Below are 23,502 nucleotides of genomic sequence, written 5' to 3' on the forward strand. Positions count from 1 at the left end.
CTGACCAGCACCGATTGTCCGACACTCCCTAGTGAGATGACCCCAGTACCTCAGTTGAAAATGCAGAAATCACCGGTCTTCTCTGTCGCTCGCGCTGGGAGTTGGAGACTGGAGCTGTTCCTATTCGGCCATCTTGCTCCGCCCCCCGCAGGTTTGTTATATAGGTAAATTGCATGACATGGGGGTTGAGTGTACAGATTATTTTGTCACCCAGGTAATAAGCATAATACCCAATGATAGTTTTTTGATCCTCACCCTCCTACCACCCTCCGTCCTCAAGTAGGCCCCTGTGTCTGTTGCTCTCTTCTTTATGTCTATATGTACTTGATGTTTAGCTCCTATGTATAAGTGAGAACATATAGTATTTGGTTTTCTGTTTCTGTGTTAGTTTGCTTAGGCTAATGGCCTCCAGCTCCATCCATGGTTTTGTTTTTTTGTTTTGTTTTGTTTTGTTGTTTTGAGACGGAGTCTCCCTCTGTTGCTCAGGCTGAAGTGCAGTGACTTGATCTTGGCTCACTGTACTCCACCACCTGGGATCAATCGATTCTCCTGCCTCAGTTTCTCGAGTAGCTGGGATTACAGGTGCTCGCCACCACACCTGGTGGGGTTTCACCATGTTGACCAGGCTGGTCTCAAACTCCTGACCTTGTGATTCATCTGCCTCGGCCTCCCAAAGTGCTAGGATAACAAGTGTGAGCTACCATGCCTGCCCTCCATATGAATTTTAAAATAGTTTTTTTTTTTTTTCTAATTTTGTGAAGAATGTCATTGGTAGTTTGATAGGAGTAGCATTAAGTCTATAAATTGCTTTGGGCAGTATGGCCATTTTAACAATATTGATTTCTTCTCACTCATGAGCATGGAATATTTTTCCGTTTGTTTGTGTCATTTCTGATTTCTTTGAGCAGTGTTTGTAATTCTCATTGTAGAGATCTTTCACTTTCCTAGTTAGTTTTACTCTTAGGTATTTTATTCTTTTCATGGTTATTGTGAATGGGATTGCTTCTTGATTTGGCTCTCCACTTGGATGTTGTTTATGTATATGAATGCTACTGACTTTTGTACATTGATTTTGTATCCTGAAGCATTGCTAAAGTTGTTTATTAGGTTGTATTAGGCGGTTTTCATACTGCTATAAAGAACCACCCAAGACTGGGCAATTTATAAAGAAAATAAAGTTTAGTTGACTCACAGTTCATCATGGCTGGAGAGGCCTGGGGAAACTCACAATCATGGTAGAAGGCAAAGTGGGAGAAAGGCACCTTTTTCACAAGGCAACAGGAAGGAGAAGTGCCCAGCGAAGGGGAAGTACCCCTGATAAAACCATCAGATCTCATGAGAACTCACTATCATAACAGCATGGGAGAAACTGCCCCCGTTATTCAGTTACCTCCACTTGGTCTTTCCCTTGACACATGGGGATTACAATGCAAGATGACATTTGGGTGGAGACGCAAAGCCTAACCATATCACAGATCAAGGAACTTTTGGGCAGAGATTATAGGAATTTCCTAGATATACAATTGTATCTCACCTGCAAACAAGCAGAGTCTGACTTCCTCTTTTTCTATATGGACACTTTTCATTTCTTCCTCTTGCCTGGTTGCTCTGGCTAGGATTTCCAGTACTGTGTAGAATAGTTGTGAGGGAGGGCATCCTTGTTTTGTGCCAGTTTTCAAGGGGAATGCTTCCAGCTTTTGCCCATTCAGTGTTGTATTGGCTGTGGGTTTTTCATAGATGGTTCTATTATTTTGAAGTATGTTCCCTCAATGCCTAGTGTGTTGAGAGTTTTTAACATGAAGAGATGTTGAATTTTATTGAGAGCCTTTTCTGCATTTATTGAAATTATTATGTAGTTTTTTGTTTTTAGTTTTGTTTATGTGATGAATAATATTTATTGATTTGCATATGTTGATCCAACCTTGTATCCCAGGGATAAAGCCTACTTGATTGTGGTGGATCAGGTTTTTGATGTGCTGCTGAGTTCAGTTTACTGGTATTTTGTTAAGAATTTTTACATCTATGTTCATCAAGGATATTGGCCTGAAGTTTTCATTTTTGTGGTGTCTCTGCCAGGTTTTGGTATCAGGATGATGCTGGCCTCATTGAATGAGTTAGGGAGGAGTCCTTTCTCCTCAATTTTTTGAAATAGTTTCAGTAGGAATGGTACCAGCTCTTAATATATCTGGCAGAATTTGGCTGTGATTCTGTCTGGTCCTGTGCTTTTTCTTGTTGTTGGGTTTTTATTACTGATTCAATTTTGGAACTCCTTATTGGTCTGGTCAGGGATTCAATTTCTTCCTGGCTCAATCTTGGGAGGTTTAATTTTCAGGAATTTATCCATTTCTTCTAGGTTTTCCAACTTGTGTACATAGGAGTATTCATAGTAATCTCTGAGGATTTTTTTGTATTTCTGTGGGGTTAGTGGTTACCCTTTGTCATTGCTGATTGTGTTTATTTGGATCTTCTCTTTTTTCATTAGTCTAGCTATGTGGTCTATCTATCTCATTTATTCTTTCAAAGAACCAATTATTGGATTTGCTGATCTTTTGTATGTTTTTTTTTTTTGCATCTCAATTTCCTTCATTTCAGCTCTCATTTTGGTTATTTCTTTTCTTCTGCTAGCTTTGGGGTTGGTTTGCCCTCGTTTCTCTAGTTCCTCTACATGTGATGTTTGTTTGTTAATTTGAGATCTTTCTAACTTTTTGACTGGGCATTTTGCACCATAAGCTTCCCTCTTAACATTGCTTTAGCTGTGTCCCAGAGATTCTGATATTTTGTATTTTTGTTCTCATTAGTTTCAAAGTATTTCTTGATTTCTGCTTTAATTTGATTGTTTACCAAAAAGTCATTCAGGAGCAGTTTGTTCAATTTTCATGTAATGATATGGATTTGAACAATTTTCTTAGTATTTATTTCTATACTAATTATGCTGTGGTTAAAGAATATGCTTGGTAAGATTTCAGGTTTTTTTTTTTTTAATTTGCTGAGGATTGTTCTATGTCCAATTACGTGGCTGATTTTAGAGTATGTGCCATGTGCAAATGAGAACAATGTATATTCTGTTGTTCGTGGGTGGCGAGTTCTGTAGGTATCTCTCAGGCCCATACGGTCAGTGTTGAGTTCAGGTCCTGAAAAATCTTTTGTTAGTTTTCTGCCTTAATGATGTGTCTAATATTGTCAGTTGGGTGTTAATGTCTCCCACTATTATTTTGTGGTTATCTAAGACTCTTCATAGGTCTCTAATAACTTGTTTAATGAATCTGCATGTGCTTCTGTGTTGGGAGCATATTTAGGATAGTTAGGTCTTCTTATTCCCATTACATAATGCTCTTCTTTGTCTTTTTTGGTCTTTGTTTGTTTAAAGTGTTTTGTCTGAAATTAGAAGAGCAACTCCTGATTCTTTTTTTGTTTTCCATTTGCTTGGTAGATTTTTCTCCATCCCTTTACTTTGAGTCTATGGGTATCATTGCAGGTGGGAAAGGTCTCTTGAAGACACTGTGTCATTGAGTTTTGCTTCTTTATCCAACTTCCCACTCTATGCCTTTTAACTGGGGCATTTAGTCCATTTACATTCAAGTTTAATATTGATATGTGTGGATTTAAATCCTCTCATTTTGTTGTTAACTGGTTATTTTGTGGACTTGCTTGTGCAGTTGCTTAGTAGTGTCAATGGTCTGTGTACCTAAGTGTGATTTTGTAGTGGGTGGTAATGATCTATCTTTTCCACATTTAGCACTCTCTTCAGGACCTCTTATAAGGCAGGCCTGGTGGTAATTCCCTTAGCATTTGCTTGTCTGAAAAAGATCTTAATTCTCCTTCACTTATGAAGCTTAGTTTGGCTGGGTATAAAATTATTCGTTGGAATTTCTTTTCTTTAAGAGTGCTGAATATAGGCCCCCAATATCTTCTGGCTTGTAGGTTTTCTGCTGAAAGGTCCACTGTTAGCCTGATGAGGTTCCCTTTGGAGGTGACCTGCCCCTTCTCTCTAGCTGCCTTGAAAGTCTTTTCTTTCATTTTGACCTTTGAGAATTGGATGATTATGTGTCTTAGGGATGGTTACTTAGTCCAACAAAAATAAAGAAAAAGATTAGGCTGGGCATGGTGGCTCACACCTGTAATTCCAGCACTTTGGGAGGATAAGGCAAGAGGATCACCTGAACCTAGGAGTTCAAGACCAGCCTGGGTGGGGTGTGGTGGCTCACGCCTGTAATCCCAGCACTTTAGGAGGTGGAGCAGGCAGATCATGAGGTCAAGGGATAGGGACCATCCTGGCCAACATGGTGAAACCCTGTCTCTACTAAAAATATAAAACTAGCTGGGCGTGGTGGTACACACCTGTAGTCACTGCTACTCAGGTGGCTGAGGCAGGAGAATCTCTTCAGCCTGGGAGGCGGAGGTTGCAGTGAGCTGAGATTGCGCCACTGCACTCCAGCCTGGTGACAGAGTAAGATTCCATCTCAAAAAATAAATAAATAAAAATAAAAATAAATAAATAAAAGACTAGCCTGGGCAAGATGGTGAGACCTCACCTCAACAATAACAAAAAATTAGCCAGGCATGATGTTGTGCACCTGTAGTTCCAGCTATCAATGAATCCCCTAGTTCAGGACCACGGAATATCATACTCATTGACAATGAGAAATCATTCCTCATTTACCTAAAGACAACCTAAAGCTCTTTGATTTTAGTATGTCTCTCAGAATTAGCTCGATTGATGACCAAGATGAATTTTCCCACCGAACTGCTGAGAAGTGAAATCAGAGTTAGGATAAACTTCATTCAAATAACATTGACAAGTTTTCAGACTTTGAGACACAGGGCTAATTGCCTAATGTTGGTGAGTTAAAGCAAGCTGCTTCTTCTACTTTTTTTTTTTTTAATGTAGAGAACAAAATTCAAAATCCCCATGATACTATAGTCATTCATCTTTCCTCTAGAGTAAGGGCTATAGACTCCAAGGTTCCTTTGGGTTTCTGCTACTACTGCTGTGTTCACAGCTAGTTCAATGCCTTCTAACAATGCTTTCTGCACAGGACTGCTGAGGGACTAAGTGGCAAACTGTGCCTGACCTATGGTTAACATTCAATAAATGGTGCACACTACCATTTGCCCTCATGACATCAAAAGAAGTAATGCTTATTTCTCATAATGGTTAATGCTAAAGTACATCCAAATGTTTATTTATGACAAGTGTTTTAGGAGCCAAAATGTTTATCAGGAAAAGCTGTCAGTATATTTGGGCCTCGATTATCTTACTAAAGTTTGCTAAAGGCTTTTTCCTAGTCTACTTCACTGGCGGGTGGCTAGCAGTCTGGAACAAGTATAATTTAAACAGAAGAATAAACAATGAAATCTATTTCAAAGTGAGTTAGAAGCTGAGTGTAACAGGCTCTTCACTTTCTTTTCCTTTTTTTTTTTTTGAGATGGAGTCTGGCTCTGTTGCCCAGGCTGGAGTGCAGTGGCCGGATCTCAGCTCACTGCAAGCTCCGCCTCCCGGGTTCACGCCATTCTCCTGCCTCAGCCTCCTGAGTAGCTGGGACTACAGGCGCCCGCCACCTCACCCGGCAAGTTTTTTTGTATTTTTTAGTAGAGACGGGGGTTTCACCGTGTTAGCCAGGATGGTCTCGATCTCCTGACCTCGTGATCCGCCCGTCTTGGCCTCCCAAAGTGCTGGGATTACAAGCTTGAGCCACCGCGCCCGGCCCAGCTCTTCACTTTCTAGAGTCATTTCTGTTACCAGGATAGGTGTTTTAATCTATAAATTTTGTGGATATTCAACCCTAGAGTGCTAATAGAGTATAGCTGATGTATGGAGAGGAATCTAAGTTATATTATTCAAATATAATGTTTGGGAGACAAGAATTTTTGACCTATATGTATTTACACTAACTAAATGCAAACTATAGTCCAACAGCAATGGTATTTTGATTCTCTGAGTTAGAAGGTAATTGATGGGAATGAAGGAGAAATTTACTGTAGAAATGATGCTTTCTGAGAAATATCTTATTTGTTACAGAATCCATAACATAACCTTCCTTAAACATATTACCATAGGACCCTTATAATTTCTGATGACACTGATGATATTACTTAACTTGTTGAATGTGCTAATTGATGTAAGTTAAGTGTTTAGGACAGTAACTGACATATGTTGAATAAATATTAGTTTCTGCTTAAAATCTGGATCAAAATCTTTCTCCAAAAATTTTCCGACCCTAAATGTAGCTCATTTGCTACACTTAACAGGACGTTAAAGGATTTTGCCTTATGTTTTTTCTGAATATGAACTTTCTGATAAAAGGATTAAAGTTCTTCATGTGCTATGTGTTTGAGATAGCCTTTTTTTTTTTTTTTTTTTGAGATGGAGTCTTGCTCTGTTGCCCAGACTGGAGTGCAGTGGCACAATCTTGGCTCACTGCAACCTCCGCCTCCGGGATTTAAATGATTCTCCTAGCGCAACCTCCTGAGTACCTGGGATTACAAGCACCTGCTACCACGCCCAGCTAATTTATTTATTTATTTATTTTATTTATTATTATTTTTTATTTTTTTGAGACTGAGTCTCCCTCTATCTCCAGGCTGGAGTGCAGTGGCACCATTTCGGCTCACTGCAACATCCACCTCCTGGGTTCAAGCGATTCTCCTGCCTCAGACTCCTGAGTAGCTGGGACTACAAGCGCCCACCACCACACCTAGCTAATGTTTGTGGATTTTTAGTAGAAACGGGGTTTCACCATGTTAACCAGGATGGTCTCAATCTCCTGACCCCGTGATCTGCCCACCTCAGACTCTCAAAGTGCTGGGACTATAGGCATGAGCCAGCGCGCCTGGCCTACGCCCAGCTAATTTTTGTATTTTTAGTAGAGATGGGGTTTCACCATGTTGGCCAGGCTGGTCTCAAACTCCTGACCTCGTGATCCACCCACCTCGACCTCTCAAAGTGCTGGGACGCAGGCATGAGCCACTGTACCCAGACGTGTTTGATATAGTCTTGAAAATATTTTTCTTTAGTAGAAGAAACCTAACCTACTAAATTTTAAAATTTATAGATCTGATCTTATAGTCCCATCTCAGTGAGCCTCACATCCAAGAAATTTCCAGACAGTTTTTAAAAAAAGATTACACAATTTATTTTCCTTTAATTTGAAGGTTAAGTCATGTTCTGTTTAGGAACAAAAAGATGAAAACACAGAAAGTTTAAGTGTGATCCATTTATTATTGCTGCCATTTGTGGGTACAGTCTCTCAATTCTCCTTAAATCCCAAAGATGCTTTTATACTTGCAACATGTGTATCCACCTCTAGCTTCCCTGTGCAGAAATGTCTGGCATTGGAATGTGAGGTATCTCTCAGGAAACAGAGTGGTAATGGGTAGGATGAAACCTACCCATGGAGAGCTCATGATATTCATTGTGAAATACCACTAGATAGAGTCCTTCATTATATTTAGAGAGCTTGAAGTTTCCGATTTTATGTAGAACAGAAAAAGAAACACAAATCACACAAAATTTAAGTGCAATCAAAAATAAAAATATATGTTAAATAAACAGTTATGGTGCAAATTTTGCAAAGCCTTCAGGTGAGCCACAAATAATCTTAGAAATTATTTTAATAAAGTCATTTTGGTTCTTTTTCTTCATTTTCCTTAAAGTCACCTCTAAAGGTATTTCTCGGTTTATATCATATGTAATCAGCTTTTAGCTAAAGAACAAGTGGTAGTAAATGAAGACTGTCAAAGCCTCAAAGGTGATATTGGAGAAATGGGGATAATTAGAAAAAACAGAAGTTCAAACATTAAAATTCTGACACTATTAGATGAATCAACCTAAACTTGGTAAATCAGTTTTCAGAAAACTAGGCACTTATTGAGGTTTCATTTTATATCCAATAACTGCATCAAACTTAATATTGATTTTTCTTTTTAAAACTGCCAGGAAGCGCTCCGGAAGGATCCTAAAAGAAAAATATATGAAAATAATTAGAAAATTAATATTAAGTGCATTTGTAGAATACCCTCTTTAGAAATACTTTGAAGTTATCATGTATCATCGTGTTCATCTTAAATAAGATTAAGCACCTTAAATCTGAGTTACTATATATTCTTTCTCATTAAATCTATTTCGTTTTCAAATGGAAAAGAAGGCTTAGCCTTCTTTAGAGTAGAATAACCTGAAGTAGTCAGTTTTTGAAACAAAAGATCTAAGAGAGGAGGTATACGAACTGAATAGTTGAGATACTAAAGACTTTACAAAAAGAAACCCGACATTAAAAAGGAAATGAGAATAGGAACTAATTTTATACTTTATAATGCAGAATATTATTAAAATGTTCCACTAAGAGACTGGGGAAGTAGAACTGCTAAATAAAAATGCAGATAATGCATTTGGTTTTGAGCATAATGCTGAACCAATTATTTAACCTTTCAGTTTAAATTCCTCACGTGTAAATGGAAAAATTAACACTTATCCCTCAGTGTTCTTTTGTGGGATCAATGTGTTACTATATTAAATAAAATGTCTTGGCCGGGAGCCGTGGCTCACACCTGTAATCCCAGCACTTTGGGAGGCCGAGGCGGGTGGATCATCAGGTCAGGAGATCGAGATCATCCTGGCTAACATGGTGAAACTCTGTCTCTACTAAAAATACAAAAAATTAGCCAGGAATGGTGGCAGGTACCTGTAGTCCCAGCTACTCGGGAGACTAAGGCAGGATAATTGCTTGAACCTGAGAGGAGGAGGCTGCAGTGAGCCGAGATCGTGCCACTGCACTACAGCCTGGGCAACAGAGTGAGACTCCATCCCCCACCCCCTCCGAAAAAAAAAAAATGTCTTAAACAGTGACAGACACTAGCAGATCTCATCTTTTTTCTCCAGACACTACACTTAGAACATTTAGGGACTTGTCACGTTCCAGTGGGTCTGGGAGAAAACAAAACAGAATACATAAATCAACATAATAATATACAGAAATCTGCCTAGATGGCATGAAAAGAGGGTTTGGAAATATGACACCAATGTGACCTCATAACAAGAATTAGGGCAATGATAATAATAATAGTAGTTATAATAATAGTGGCATATAACATTTATTGAGTACTTACAGTGCACTGAGTACTTTTTATTTTATTTTTTTGAGATAGGGTCTTGGCTTGCTCTGTTGCTCAAGAGGGAGTGCAGTGGCACAAGCATGGTTCACTGCAGCCTCGACTTCCTGGGCTCAAGCAATTCTCCCACTTCAGCCTCCCGAGTAGCTGGTACTACAGGTGTGTTCCAACATGCCTGGCTAATGTTTTTGATTTCTAGTAGAGACAAGGTCTTATTATGTTGCCCAGGCTTGTCTTGAACTCCTGACCTCAAGCGATCCTCCTGCCTCAGCCTCTCAAAGTGCTGGAGCCACCGCACCCAGCCCTGAGTACTTTAAGAGCATTATTTTATTTATTCATCTCAGCCCTATATAGTCCAATTGTTTTCTCTATGTTACAGATAAAGAAATTGAACTTCAGATAAGTTAAAAATAACTCATCCATGTTCATGTTGCAAGCAAGTCACACAAACACATTCAACTCCAGAGCTTCATTCAACTCCAGAGCACAACCTTTGAGTCTTTATGTTTAAAGGTCTAGAAACTAGAATTAATTTATTCAATCAACAAACATTTTGGTGTCAGGCACTCTACAAAATGCAGAGCATACAGTGATGAAAAATAGGCAAAATGCCTTCTTTCACAGGGTAATATTCTAAAGCGCTGTGTTAAGATTTTAACATGGATGTTTGAGTTGGACCAGAAATCTGTATTTTAATAGGCAGCTGCCACAGACAGTGGTCCAGAGATTATATTTTGAGAATTACTGATGTGAAGAGCAAAAAAATCAAGAGATAAAAAGCGTGACATATGTTAAGCTTTCTCGCCCCTTCTGCTAAAAACTATGATGAACAGGCCTTGGAGGTTTAGGTAGTAAAGCTCAAGGGTCTCTTTGGTGAGTGAACAGGTTAAAACCTATGACGTTTCTGGCATCGTACTTGTCATGTTACATAAGAATGCACTCAGTGATCACTTCCCAAGTGATCATGATATCCCACTGACTTGGAGAAGCCCAGTTTAGGACAGGCAGCAAGAAGCTTTTTCTCCCAGCTGTCCTAAGGCACCTCTCTCCTCTCCCCTCCTTATGTGGCCAGCCTCATTGCCACACAGTTTTCCCAGATGAGGAATGAAGCAGTGTGTTATGATGGGACATTCGTGAAACCAGTGGTTTCCAATCTTGGCTGGATAACTGAATCACCTAGAAAGTTGTTTTATCTCTCAAAGCCCAGAGCACACTCCAAACCAAGTCAATCAGAATTTGGGGGAGTTGGTCTCAGGCACCGGCATTTCTTAAACCTCCCAGGTGAATTCCAGTGTGCACCAAAGTTGAGAGTTACTGCTCCAAAGAAGTGCTGCTCAAATTTTAATATGCATACAAATCATCCAGGAGAACTTATTGAAATGCAAATTCTGATTCAAGAGATGAGGAAAGTCTATATTTCTAACAAATTTCCAGGTAATACTGATGCTGCTAGTCCAAGAACCACATTGGAAGAAGCAAGGCTCAAGGATTTCTAATATTATATATTAAAAAAAAACAAAACAGCAATTCATATACGTCAGTATGATTTTGCACAACACAGAAGCTCAATGATTATCTGTTATATCTTTAAATAAATACGTAAAACCTAAATCTGGTCTCCTTTAATATCATTGTTCTATGACTCCATTATGTAAAGATGCTTAAAAACTTTCCTTCTTCAGAGTCATTCATTTATAAGACAAGATTTACAGAAATATACAAATTTCTTTCTTTACAAAAAGTAAAAATGTGTGGAAATTACTCAGTTCATTTACCCAGGAGCTGTATCAGTCTTGCCTCAATGATTAACACACATGGTTTAAAAAAACTGATGACATCTTTATTCAACCTGTTATTTTTATTAAGTCAATTCCATTTAACTGTACTTTATCAACTGCCTGATTTTAAATGTCAGCAAAAAATATAATAGATAATTTTTATTTTACCTTTCATTTCTAAGGCTGAAAAACTTAACTGTCACTTACCTTTCCAATATTGTTAAAAAAGCTATAGAAGATGGAATAAAAATCATTTTCTGCTCAGTCAGAATCCCATTCATCAGCCTGTTTACCACTTCCTCAGGTTCCAGAGCAGGTCCTAAACTGAAATCAGAGGCAGTCTTCAGAAACAAAATACTTCACCAAGGCTTCAGCTTTAGTTTGGTGCTAACAAACAGCTTTAGTATGGCACAGACACCATAACATAACTGATTTGTAGTGTCTAGCCTAGTATAGGTGCTCAGAAATAGCAGCTACTTTACCATTGATAACAATCATTCACTTAGCGCTTATCGTGTACCACAAACTGCTAAACTTTCTACATAGGTCATTCCATTGAAGTTTGACAATAACCTTACGAAGGTAATATTATAATTCCTATTCTATGTGGGGAAAAGAAAGAGAGGTCAGACTGCTACTGGGTCTATATAGAAAGAAGTAGACACTGAAGATGTCATTTTGTTCTGTATTTGAGATGCTGTTAATCTGTAACCCTACCCCCAACCCTGACCTTGCAAGAGACATGTGCTGTGGTGACTCAAGGTTTAACGGATTTGGGGCTGTGCAGGGTGTGCTTTGTTAAGCAAGTGCCTGAAGGCAGCTTGCTGGTTAAAAGTCATCACCATTCTCTTAATCTCAAGTACCCAGGGACACATACACGGAGGAAGGTCCCAGGGACCTCTGCCTAGGAAAGCTAGGTATTGTCCAAGGTTTCTCCCCATGTGATAGTCGGAAATATGGCCTCCTGGGTCGCAGGGACCTCTGCCTAGGAAAGCTAGGTATTGTCCAAGGTTTCTCCCCATGTGATAGTCTGAAATATGGCCTCGTGGGAAGGGAAAGACCTGATCGTCCCCCAGCCCGACACCCGCGAAGGGTCTGTGCTGAGGAGGACTAGTATAAGAGGAAAGAAGGCCTCTTGGCAGTTGAGACAGAGAAAAGCATCTGTCTCCTGCCCGTCCCTGGGCAATGGAACTTCTCAGTGTAAAACCCAACTGTATGTTCTATTTACTGAGAAAGGAGAAAACCGCCTTAGGGCTGAAGGTGGGATGTGCTAGTGGCAATGCTGCTCTTTATGCACTAAAAAGGTTTATGGAGATGTTTGCATATGCACATCAAGGCACGGTACTTTTCCTTAAACTTATTCTTGTTACAGAGATCTTTATTCATATGTCTTACTGCTGACCTCCCTACTATGATCCTATTATCCTGCCACTTCCCTTTTCTAAGATGGTAAAGATAATGATCGATAAATACTGAGGGAACTCAGAGACTGGTGGCGGTGTGGGTCCTCTGTATGCTGAGCGACGGTCCCCTGGGCCCACTTTTTCTTTCTCTACACTTTGTCTCTGTGCCTCATTTCTTTTCTCAGGTCTCTCGTTCCACCTAACGAGAAACGCCCACAGGTGTGGAGGGGCAGGCCACCCCTTCATCTGGTGCCCAAAGTGGGTGCTTTTCTCTAAGGTGAAGGTACGCTCGAGCGTGGTCATTGAGGAAAAGTCGACGAGAGACTCCCGAGTACATCTACAGTCAGCCTTGCGGTAAGCTTGTGTGCTCAGAAGAACCTAGGGTAACAATGGGGCAAACTAAAAGTAGATACACCTCTTATTGCAAAAAGAGGGGGAGTTAAAGTCTCTACCAAAAATCTAATTACGCTATTTCAAACAATAGAACAATTTTGCCCATGGTTTCCAGAACAGGGAACTTGATATCTAAAAGACTGGGAAAAAATTGGCAAAGAATTAAAACAAGCAAATAGGGAAGGTAAAATCATCCCACTTAAAGTATGGAATGATTGGGTCATTATTAAAATAGCTTTAGAACCATTTCAAACAGAAGAAGATAGCGTTTCAGTTTCTTATGTCGCTGAAAGCTGTGCAGTAGATTGTGAAAAAGAGGCAGGGATAGAATCCCAGAAAGGAACGGAAAGTTCACATTGTAAATGTGTAGCAGAGCCGGTAACGGCTCGGTCAATGCAAAATGTTGACGATAATCAATTACAGGAGGTGATATATCCTGAAACGTTAAAATTAGAAGAAAAAGGTCCAGAATTAGCTGAGTCATCAGAGTCTAAACCACAATGGCCAGCTCCTCTTACAGCAGCTCAGATGCCTGTAACTTTACAACCTCAAATGCAGGTTAAACAAGTACAAACTCCAAAAGAGATCAAATAGAAAAAGATACAGTCTCTGTCATGGCAATGCCAATCCAAATACAGTGTCCACAATGTCAGCTGATAGAAAGTAAGACCCAGCCGCCAGTAGCCTATCAATACTGGCCGCCAGCTGAACTTCAGTATGGGCTGCCCCCAGAAAATCCGTATGGACAGCCAGGAATGTTTCCAGCGCCACAGGGCAGGGCGCTATAGCCTCAGCCACCCACCATGAGACTTAATCCTACAGCGCTGCCTAGTGGACTGGATAGTGCATTACATAAAATTATTGATGAGGCAAGAAAACAAGGAAGTATTGAGGCATGGCAATTCCCAGTAATATTAGAATCAAGACCATCTGGAGCAGGGGCCCAAGAGGGAGAGCCTCTCGTAGCTGAAGCCGGATATGAGTCCTTTTCTATAAAAATGCTAAAAGAAATGAAAGAGGGAGTAAAACAGTATGGACTCCACTCTCCTTACGTGAGAACATTATTAGATTCCATTACTCATGGACATAGACTCATTCCTTATGATTGGGAGATTCTGGCAAAATCATCACTCTCACCCTCTCAATTTTTACAATTTAAGACTTGGTGGATTGATGGGGCACAAGAACAGGTCCGAAGACATAGGACTGCCAATCTTCCAATTAACATAGACGTAGATCAACTATTGGGAACAGGTCAAAATTGGAGCACTGCTAGTCAACAAGTAATAATGCCAAATGAGGCCATTGAGCAAATTAGGGCTATCTGCCTTAGGGCCTGGGAGAAAATCCAAGACCCAGGAACCGCTTGCCCCTTGTTCAATACAATAAGACAAGGCTCTAAAGAGCCCTATCCTGATTTTGTAGCAAGGCTTCAAGATGCTTCTCAAAAGTCAATTACTGATGAGAATGCCCATAAGGTCATAGTGGAGTTGATGGCATATGAAAATGCCAATCAGCCATTAAGCCATTAAAAGGAAGGGTCCTGGCAGGATCAGATGTACTCTCAGAGTACCTTAAAGCCTGTGATGGAATTGTAGGAGCTATGCATAAAGCTATGCTTATGGCTCAAGCAATCACAGGAGTTGCTTTAGGAGGACAAGTTAGAACATTTGGGGGAAAATGTTATAACTGTGGTCAAATCGGTCATTTAAAAAAGAATTGCCTAGTCTCAAATAAACAAAATGTAACTACTCAAGCTACTACAACAACAGATAAAGAGCCACCTGGCCTATGTCCAAGATGTAAAAAGGGAAAACATTGGGGTCATCAATGTCGTTTTAAATTTGATAAAAATGGGCAACCACTGTCGAAAGGAGAGGAGGGGCCAGCCTCAGGCCCTGCAACAAACTGGGGCATTCCCAATTCAGCCCTTTGTTCCTCAGGGTTTTCAGGAACAACGACCCCCACTGTCACCAGTGCCTCAGGGAATAAGCCAGTTATCACAATACAGCAATTATCCCCCGCCACAAGCGGCAGTGCAGCAGTAGATTTATGTACTATACAAGCAGGCTCTCTGCTTCCAGGGGAGCCCCCACAGAAAATCCCCACAGGGGTATACGGCCCATTGCCTGAGGGGACTGTAGGACTAATCTTAGGAAGATCAAGTTTAAATCTAAAGGGAGTTCAAATTCATACTGGTGTGGCTGATTCAGACTATAAAGGCGAAATTCAATTGGTTATTGGTTCCTCAATTCCTTGGAGTGCCAGTCCAGGAGACAGGATTGCTCAATTATTACTCCTACCTTATGTTAGAGTTGGAAACAGTGAAATAAAAAGAACAGGATGGTTTGGAAGCACTGATCCGGCAGGAAAGGCTGCATATTGGGCAAGTCAGGTCTCTGGGAGCAGACCTGTGTGTAAGGCCATTATTCAAGGAAAACAGTTTGAAGGGTTGGTAGACACTGGAGCAGATGTCTCTGTCATTGCTTTAAATCAGTGGCAAAAAAATTGGCCTAAACAAAAGGCTGTTACAAGACTTGTCGGCGTAGGCACAGCTTCAGAAGTGTATCAAAGTACTATGATTTTACATCGTTTAGGGCCAAGTAATCAAGAAAGGACTGTTCAGCCAGTGATTACTTCTATTCCTGTTAATCTATGGGGTCGAGATTTATTACAACAATGAGGTGCAGAAATCATTATGCCAGCTCCATTATACAGCCCCACGAATCAAAAAATCATGACTAAGATGGGATATATGCCAGGAAAGGGATTGGGAAAAAATGAAAATGGCATTAAAGTCCCAATTGAGACTGAGGAAAATCAAGAAAGAAAAGGAATAGGGTATCCTTTTTAGGGGCGGCCACTGTAGAGCCTCCTAAACCCATTCCATTAACCTGGAAAACAGAAAAACAAGCATGGGTAAATCAGTGGCTGTTACCAAAACAAAAACTGGAGGCTTTACATTTATTAGCAAAGGAACAGTTAGAAAAGGGACACACTGAGCCTTCATTCTCGCTCTGGAATTCTCTTGTATTTGTAATTCAGAAAAAATCAGGCAGATGGCGTATGTTAACGGACTTAAGAACCATAAATGCTGTAATTCAACCCATGGGGCCTCTTCAGCCCGGACTGCCCTCCCCAGCCATGATTCCAAAAGACTGGCCTTTAATTATAATTGATCTGAAGGACTGCTTTTTTACCATTCCTCTGGCAGAGCAGGATTGTGAAAAATTTGCTTTTACTATACCAGCCATAAATAATAAAGAACCAGCCACCAGGTTTCAGTGGAAAGTGTTACCTCGGGGAATGCTTAATAGTCCAACTATTTGTCAAACTTTTGTAGGTCAAGTTCTTCAACCAGTTAGAGACAAATTTTCAGACTGTTATATCATTCATTATATTGATGATATTTTATGTGCTGCAGAAACAAGAGACAAATTAATTGACTGTTACACATTTCTGCAAGCAGAGGTTGCCAACGCAAGACTAACAATAGTATCTGATAAGATTCAAACTTCTACTCCTTTTCATTATTTAGGGATGCAGATAGAAATTAGAAAATTTAAGCCACAAAAAATAGAAATAAGACACATTAAAAACATTAAATGACTCAGAAATTGCTAGGCGATATTAATTGGATTCGGCCAACTCTAGGCATTCCTACTTATGCCATGTCAAATTTGTTCCCTATCCTAAGAGGAGACCCAGACTTAAATAGTAAAAGAATATTAACCCCAGAGGCAACAAAAGAAATTAAATTAGTGGAAGAAAAAATGCAGTCAGTGCAAATAAGTAGAATAGATCCCTTAGCCCCACTCCAACTTTTGATTTTTGCTATTGCACATTCTCCAACAGGCATCATTGTTCAAAATACTGATCTTGTGGAGTGGTCGTTCCTTCCTAAGAGTACAATTAAGACTTTTACGTTGTACTTGGATCAAATAGCTACATTAATTGGTCAGGCAAGATTACAAATAATAAAATTGTGTGGAAATGACCCAGACAAAATAGTTGCTCCTTTAACCAAGGAACAAGTTACACAAGCCTTTATCAGTTCTGGTGCATGGCAGACTGGTCTTGCTGATTTTGTGGGAATTATTGATAATCATTACCCAAAACCAAAAATCTTCCAGTTTTTAAAAATGACTACTTGGATTTTACCTAAAATTACCAGACATGAACCTTTAGAAAATGCTCTGACAATATTTACTGATGGTTCCAGCAATGGAAAAGTGGCTTACACAGGGCCAAAAGAGCGAGTAAAAAAAACTCAATATCAATCGGCTCAAAAAGTAGAGTTGGTTGCAATCATTACAGTGTTACAAGATTTTAATCAACCTGTTAATACTGTATCAGATTCTGCATATGTAGTATAGGCTACAAGGGATGTTGAGACATTTCTAATTAAATATAGCATGGATGATCAGTTAAACTAGCTGTTCAATTTATTATAACAAACATTAAGAAAAAGGAATTTCCCATTTTATACTACTCATATTCGAGCACACATTAATTTACCAGGACCTTTAACTAAAGCAAATGAACAAGCTGACTTACTAGTATCATCTGCATTCATAAAAGCATAAGAACTTCATGCTTTAACTCACGTAAATGCAGCAGGGTTAAAAAACAAATTTGATGTCACATGGAAACAGGCAAAAAATATCGTACAACACTGCACCCAATGTTAAGTCCTACACCTGCCCACTCAAGAGGCAGGAGATAATCCCAGAGGTCTGTGTCCTAACGCATTATAGCAAATGGATGTTACACATGTACCTTCATTTGGAAAATTATCATACGTTCATGTCACAGTTGATACTTATTCACATTTCATATGGGCAACCTGCCAGACAGGAGAAAGTACTTCCCATGTTAAAAAACATTCATTATCTTGTTTTGCTGTAACGGGAGTTCCAGAAAAAATTAAAACTGACAATGGACCAGGATATTGTAGTAAAGCTTTCCAAAAATTCTTAAATCAGTGGAAAATTACACATACAACAGGAATTCCTTCTAATTCCCAAGGACAGGCCATGTTGAAAGAACTAATAGAACACTCAAAACTCAGTTAATTAAACAAAAAGAAGCGGGAGACAGTAAGGAGTGTACTGCTCCTCAGATGCAACTTAATCTAGCACTCTATACTTTAAATGTTTTAAACATTTATAGAAGTCAGACTACTACTTCTGTAGAACAACATCTTACTGGTAAAAAGAACAGCCCACATGAAGGAAAACTGATTTGGTGGAAAGACAACAAAAATAAGACACGGGAAATAGTGAAGGTAATAACCTGGGGAAGAGATTTTGCTTGTGTTTCACCAGGAGAAAATCAGCTTCCTGTTTGGAAACCCACTAAACATTTGAAGTTCTACAATTAACCCATCGGAGATGCAAAGAAAAGCGCCTCCACGGAGACGGAAACACCGCAATCGAACACCATTGACGCGCAAGATGAACAAAGTGGTAGTATCAGAAGAACAGATGACGTCGCCATGTACCAAGAAGGCGGAGCCGCCAACCTGGGCACAATTAAAGAAGCTGACACAGTTAGCTGGAAAAAGCCTAGTGAGCACAAAGGTGACACAAACCCCAGAAAATATGCTCCTTGCAGCTTTAATGATTGTATCAACGGTGGTAAGTCTCCCCATGCCTGCAGGAGCAGCTGCAGCTAATTATACCTACTAGGCCTAGGTGCCTTTCCTGCCCTTAATTTGGGCAGCCACATGGATGGATAATCTTACTGAAGTATATGTTAATGATAGTGTATGGGTACCTGGTCCCACAGATGATCGTTGCCCTGCCAAACCGGAGGAAGAAGGAATGATGATAAATATTTCCACTGGGTATCGTTATCCTCCTATTTGCCTAGGGAGAGCACCACGATGTTTAATGCCTGCAATCCAAAATTGGTTGGTAGAAGTACCTACTGTCAGTCCCACCAGTAGATTTACTTATCACATGGTAAGTGGAATGTCACTCAAACCACTGGTAAACTATTTACAAGACTTTTCCTATCAAAGAGCATTAAAATTTAGGCCAAAAGGGAAACCCTGCCCCAGGGAAATTCCCAAAGAATCAAAAGATTTCGTTTGGGAAAAATGTGTGGCCAATAGTGCGGCGATATTACAAAACAATCAATTTGGAGCTGTCATAGATTGGGCCCCTTGAAGTCAATTCTACCACAATTGCACAGGACAAACTCAATCCGGTCCCAGCACACAAGCGAGTCAACTGTTGATAGTGACTTCACAGAAAGTTTAGACAAACATAAGCACAAAAAATTACAGTCTTTCTACCCTTGGGAACGGGGAGAAAAAGGAATCTCTACTCCAAGACCAAAAATAATAAGTGCTGTTTTTGGTCCTGAACATCCAAAATTATGGAGGCTTACTGTGGCTTCATAGCACCTTAGAATTTGGTCTGGAAATCAAACTACAGAAACAAGAGATCATAAGCCATTTTACTCTATCAACCTAAATTCCAGTCTAACAGTTCCTTTACAAAGTTATGTAAAGCCCCCTTATATGTTAGTCATAGGAAATACAGTTATTAAACCAGACTCCCAAACTATAACTTGTGACAATTGCAGACTGTTTACTTGCATTGATTCAACTTTTAATTGGCAGCACCGTATTCTGCTAGTGAGCGCAAGAGAAGGTGTGTGGATCCCTGTGTCCATGGATCGACCGTGGGAGGCCTCGCCATCCATTCATATTTTGACTGAAGTATTACAAGTCATTTTATATAGATCCAAAAGATTCATTTTTACTTTAATTGCAGTGATTATAGGATTAATTGCAGTCACAGCTACAACCGCAGTGGTAGGAGCTGCATTGCACTCTTCTGTTCAGACAGTAAGCTTTGTTGACAATTGGCAAAAGAATTCTACAAGATTGTGGAATTCACAATCTGGCATTGATCAAAAATTGGCAAATCAAATTAATGATCTTAGACAAACCGTCATTTGGATGGGAGAGAGGCTCATGAGCTTAGATCATTGTTTCAAGTTACAGTGTGACTGGAATACATCAGATTTTTGCATTACACCCCAAGTTTATGAGTCTGAACATCACTGGGACATGGTTAGATGTGATCTACAGGGAAGAGAACATAATCCCACTTTAGACATTTCTAAATTAAAAGAACAAATTTTTGAAGCCTCTCAAGCTCACTTATCCATTGTGCCTGGAGCTGAGGCATTAGATCAAGTGGCAAAAAAATCTTTATGGATTAAACCCCACGACTTGGATTAAGTCTATTGAGAGCTCTACTGCAGTAAATTTTGGAATTATGTGTCTCTGTTTAATCGGCTTGTTTTTAGTGTACCGAATCAGTCAAAGAATCCTCTGTCAAAATCGAGAGAACGAACAAGCCTTCATCGCCATGGCACATTTATATAAAAGGAAAGGGAGAGAGGCGGTTGCAGGAAGTCAGGGACTCTGAACGGACGGACCCGCTGAAGCTACAGCAGAAAAACATAAAATGTGAAGATTTCATGGACATTTATTAGTTCCCAAAATTAATACTTTTGTAATTTCCTATGTCTGTCTTTACTTTAATCTCTTCATCCTATCATCTTCTTTGTAAGCTGAGGAGGATATATGTCACCTCAGGCCCCTGTGATGATTGTGTTAACTGCATAAATTGTTTGTAGAGCATGTGTGTTTGAACAATATGAAATCTGGGCGTCTTGAAAACAGAACAGGATAATAGTGATGTTCAGGGAACAAGGGAAGTAATCTTGAACTGGCCGCAACAGAGGCATATTTCTTCTCTTTTCTTTAATAAATAGGAGAAATATTGCTGAATTCTTTTTCCCAGCAAGCAACATCCCTGAGAAAAAGAATGTGCTCTGAGGGTAGGCCTATAAACCACCCCCTTGGAAGCGTGCTGCCTTTTACAGTCAAAGCTGAAGGGATGAAATCAGCCCTGGTCTCCTGTAGCGCTCCCAGGCTTATTAGGAAGAGAAAATTCCCGCCTAATAAATTTTGGTCAGACAGGTTGTCTGCTCTCAAATCCTGTTTCCTTATAAGATGTTATCAATGACAATGCGTTCCTGAAATTTCATTAACAATTTTAATTTTAATTTTGCCCCATCCTGTGGTCCTGTGATCTCACCCTGCCTCTACGTGCTTTGTGATATTTTATTACCTTGTGAATTATGTGATCTCTGTATTGGTACCAGAAACTGAGGCAATTGCAGGAGTTGCTGATGGCCTTGCAAATCTTAACCCTGTCACTTGGGTTAACACCATCTGAAGTACTACTATTGTAAATTTCATATGAATCCTTGTGTGCCTGTTCTGTCTACTGTTAGTTTGCAGGTATACCCAACAATTCCAAAGAGACAGCGACCATCGAGAACGAGCCATGATGATGATGGCGGTTTTGTTGAAAGACAAGGGGGAAATGTGGGGAAAAGAAAGATCAGATTGTTACTGTGTATATATAGAAAGAAGTACACATAAGAGACTTCATTTTGTTCTGTATTTGAGATGCTGTTAATCTGTGACCCTGCCCCCAACCCTGACCTTGCAAGAGACATGTGCTGTGGTGACTCAAGGTTTAACGGATTTGGGGCTGTGCAGGGTGTGCTTTGTTAAACAAGTGCCTGAAGGCAGCTTGCTGGTTAAAAGTCATCACCATTCTCTTAATCTCAAGTACCCAGGGACACATACACAGCGGAAGGTCCCAGGGACCTCTGCCTAGGAAAGCTAGGTATTATCCAAGGTTTCTCCCCATGTGATAGTCTGAAATATGGCCTCGTGGGAAGGGAAAGACCTGATCGTCCCCCAGCCTGACACCCGTGAAGGGTCTGTGCTGAGGAGGACTAGTATAAGAGGAAAGAAGGCCTCTTGGCAGTTGAGACAGAGAAAAGCATCTGTCTCCTGCCCGTCCCTGGGCAATGGAACTTCTCAGTGTAAAACCCAACTGTATGTTCTATTTACTGAGAAAGGAGAAAACCGCCTTAGGGCTGAAGGTGGGACGTGCTAGTGGCAATGCTGCTCTTTATGCACTAAAAAGGTTTATGGAGATGTTTGCATATGCACATCAAGGCACAGCACTTTTCCTTAAACTTATTCATGTCACAGAGATCTTTATTCATACGTCTTACTGCTGACCTTCTTCATACTATGATCCTATTATCCTGCCACTTCCCTTTTCTAAGATGGTAAAGATAATGATCAATAAATACTGAGGGAACTCAGAGACTGGTGTGGGTGCGGGTCCTCTGTATGCTGAGCTCCGGTCCCCTGGGCCCACTTTTTCTTCCTCTATACTTTGTCTCTGTGCCTCACTTCTTTTCTCAAGTCTCTCGTTCCACCTAACGAGAAACACCCACAGGTGTGGAGGGGCAGGCCACCCCTTCAAGTCTACAAATAAGAATTATAGAAGTAACCAAGATTCAAAAATAATTGAGCTAGATTAGGTCTGACAAGTTTACTTTTAAACTTTAAGCAGTCTTGGGAAAAAAATCAGATACTATTATACGAGTTTTATTATATACTCAGTCTCTTTAGTGAACAATTCCTAAAGCATCAGAGGAATTAGAACATGACAGGTATGTGCCCACCTTTAGGCCCTTCATCTCCACATGATATGCTTATATATTCATTAGGTCTTTGTTTTTTATTGTTATTTTTTGTTTTTGTTTTTGTTTTTTGAGGCAAGGTCTCATTCTGTCACCCAGGCTGGAGTGCAGTGGTGAGATCTCAGCTCACTGTAACCTCCACCTACTGGGTTCAAGCGATTCTCCCGCCTTGGCCCCTCAGGTAGCTGGGACTACAGGTGTCCGCCACCACTCCAGGCTATTTTTTGTATTTTTAGTAGAGATGGGGTTTCACCATATTGCCCAGGCTGGTCTTGAACTCCTGGGCTCAAGTGATCTGCCAGCCTCGGCCTCCCAAAGTGCTAGGATTATAGGTGTGAGCTACCGCACTTAGGTTTTGGCTTTGTTACTTAGTTCCATGTTACATCTTTGCCAGGTAATCAATCAAGTATATGTACCACAGACTAGCAAGTGGCCCCCAAAAAGTGGCTTTTAGGCTGGGGGTGATGGTTCAGGCCTGTAATCCCAGCACTTTGGGAGGCTGAGGCGGGTGGAGTGCTTGAGCCCAGGATTTCGAGACCAGTCTAACAATCACGGCAAAATTGTGTCTCTACAAAGAAATACAAAAGAAAATTAGCCAAGAGTAGTGGTACACTCCTGTAGTGCTAGCTACTCAGGAGGCTGAGGCTAGAGGATCCCTTGAGCCTGGGAGGTCGAGGCCACAGTGGGCCATGGTTGTTCCATTGCACTCCAGCCTTATTTATTTAGAGACAGAGCTAGACCCTGTCTCTAAATAAATAAATAGATAAGTGGCTTTAAAAAAAAAATCAGTTACAGAAGTGCACTTAGAGAGGAGCTGCACAAGAGTTGGTACTGAGATTTTTTTAACATTTTATTAATGACTTAGAAAAAAATGATACATAATTAAATGTACTCACGAAATTTGCCATGCCACTAAACTATCTGGGTGGCTAACATTTTGGGGAGGCATATTTTTAATGTGTGTGTCTAGTTAAAAGAAGTGAGACGCCAGGCGTGGTGCTCAATGCCTGTAATCCCAGCACTTTGGGAGGTCAAGGCAAGCAGATCATTTGAGGTCAGGTGTTTGAGACCAGCCTGGCCAACATTATGAAACCCCATCCCTACTAAAAATACAAAATTAGGCAGGCATGGTGGCAGGCACCTGTAATTCCAGCTACTCGGGAGGCTGAGGCAGGAGAATCACTTGAACCCGGGAGGCAGAGATTGTAGTAAGCCAAGATCGTGCC

General features: G+C 40.3%; 1 protein-coding gene across 1 annotated transcript in view; it reads right to left on the reverse strand.

The window, feature by feature from the left end:
- Positions 1 to 7,199: 7,199 nt before the first annotated feature.
- Positions 7,200 to 23,502, reverse strand: part of HSD17B11 (hydroxysteroid (17-beta) dehydrogenase 11) — a 59,847-nt gene continuing 43,544 nt past the window's right edge. The window contains exons 6-7 of the mRNA XM_011951808.1: positions 11,091 to 11,207; positions 7,200 to 7,955 (exon numbers count right to left, since the gene is read on the reverse strand). Coding sequence (XP_011807198.1) covers positions 7,865 to 7,955; positions 11,091 to 11,207 — 208 coding nt within the window. The 3' untranslated portion in view covers positions 7,200 to 7,864. The remainder of the gene's footprint in view (positions 7,956 to 11,090; positions 11,208 to 23,502) is intronic.

Source organism: Colobus angolensis, unplaced genomic scaffold (assembly GCF_000951035.1).
Source record: "Colobus angolensis palliatus isolate OR3802 unplaced genomic scaffold, Cang.pa_1.0 Scaffold328, whole genome shotgun sequence".
Lineage (NCBI taxonomy): Eukaryota > Metazoa > Chordata > Mammalia > Primates > Cercopithecidae > Colobus > Colobus angolensis.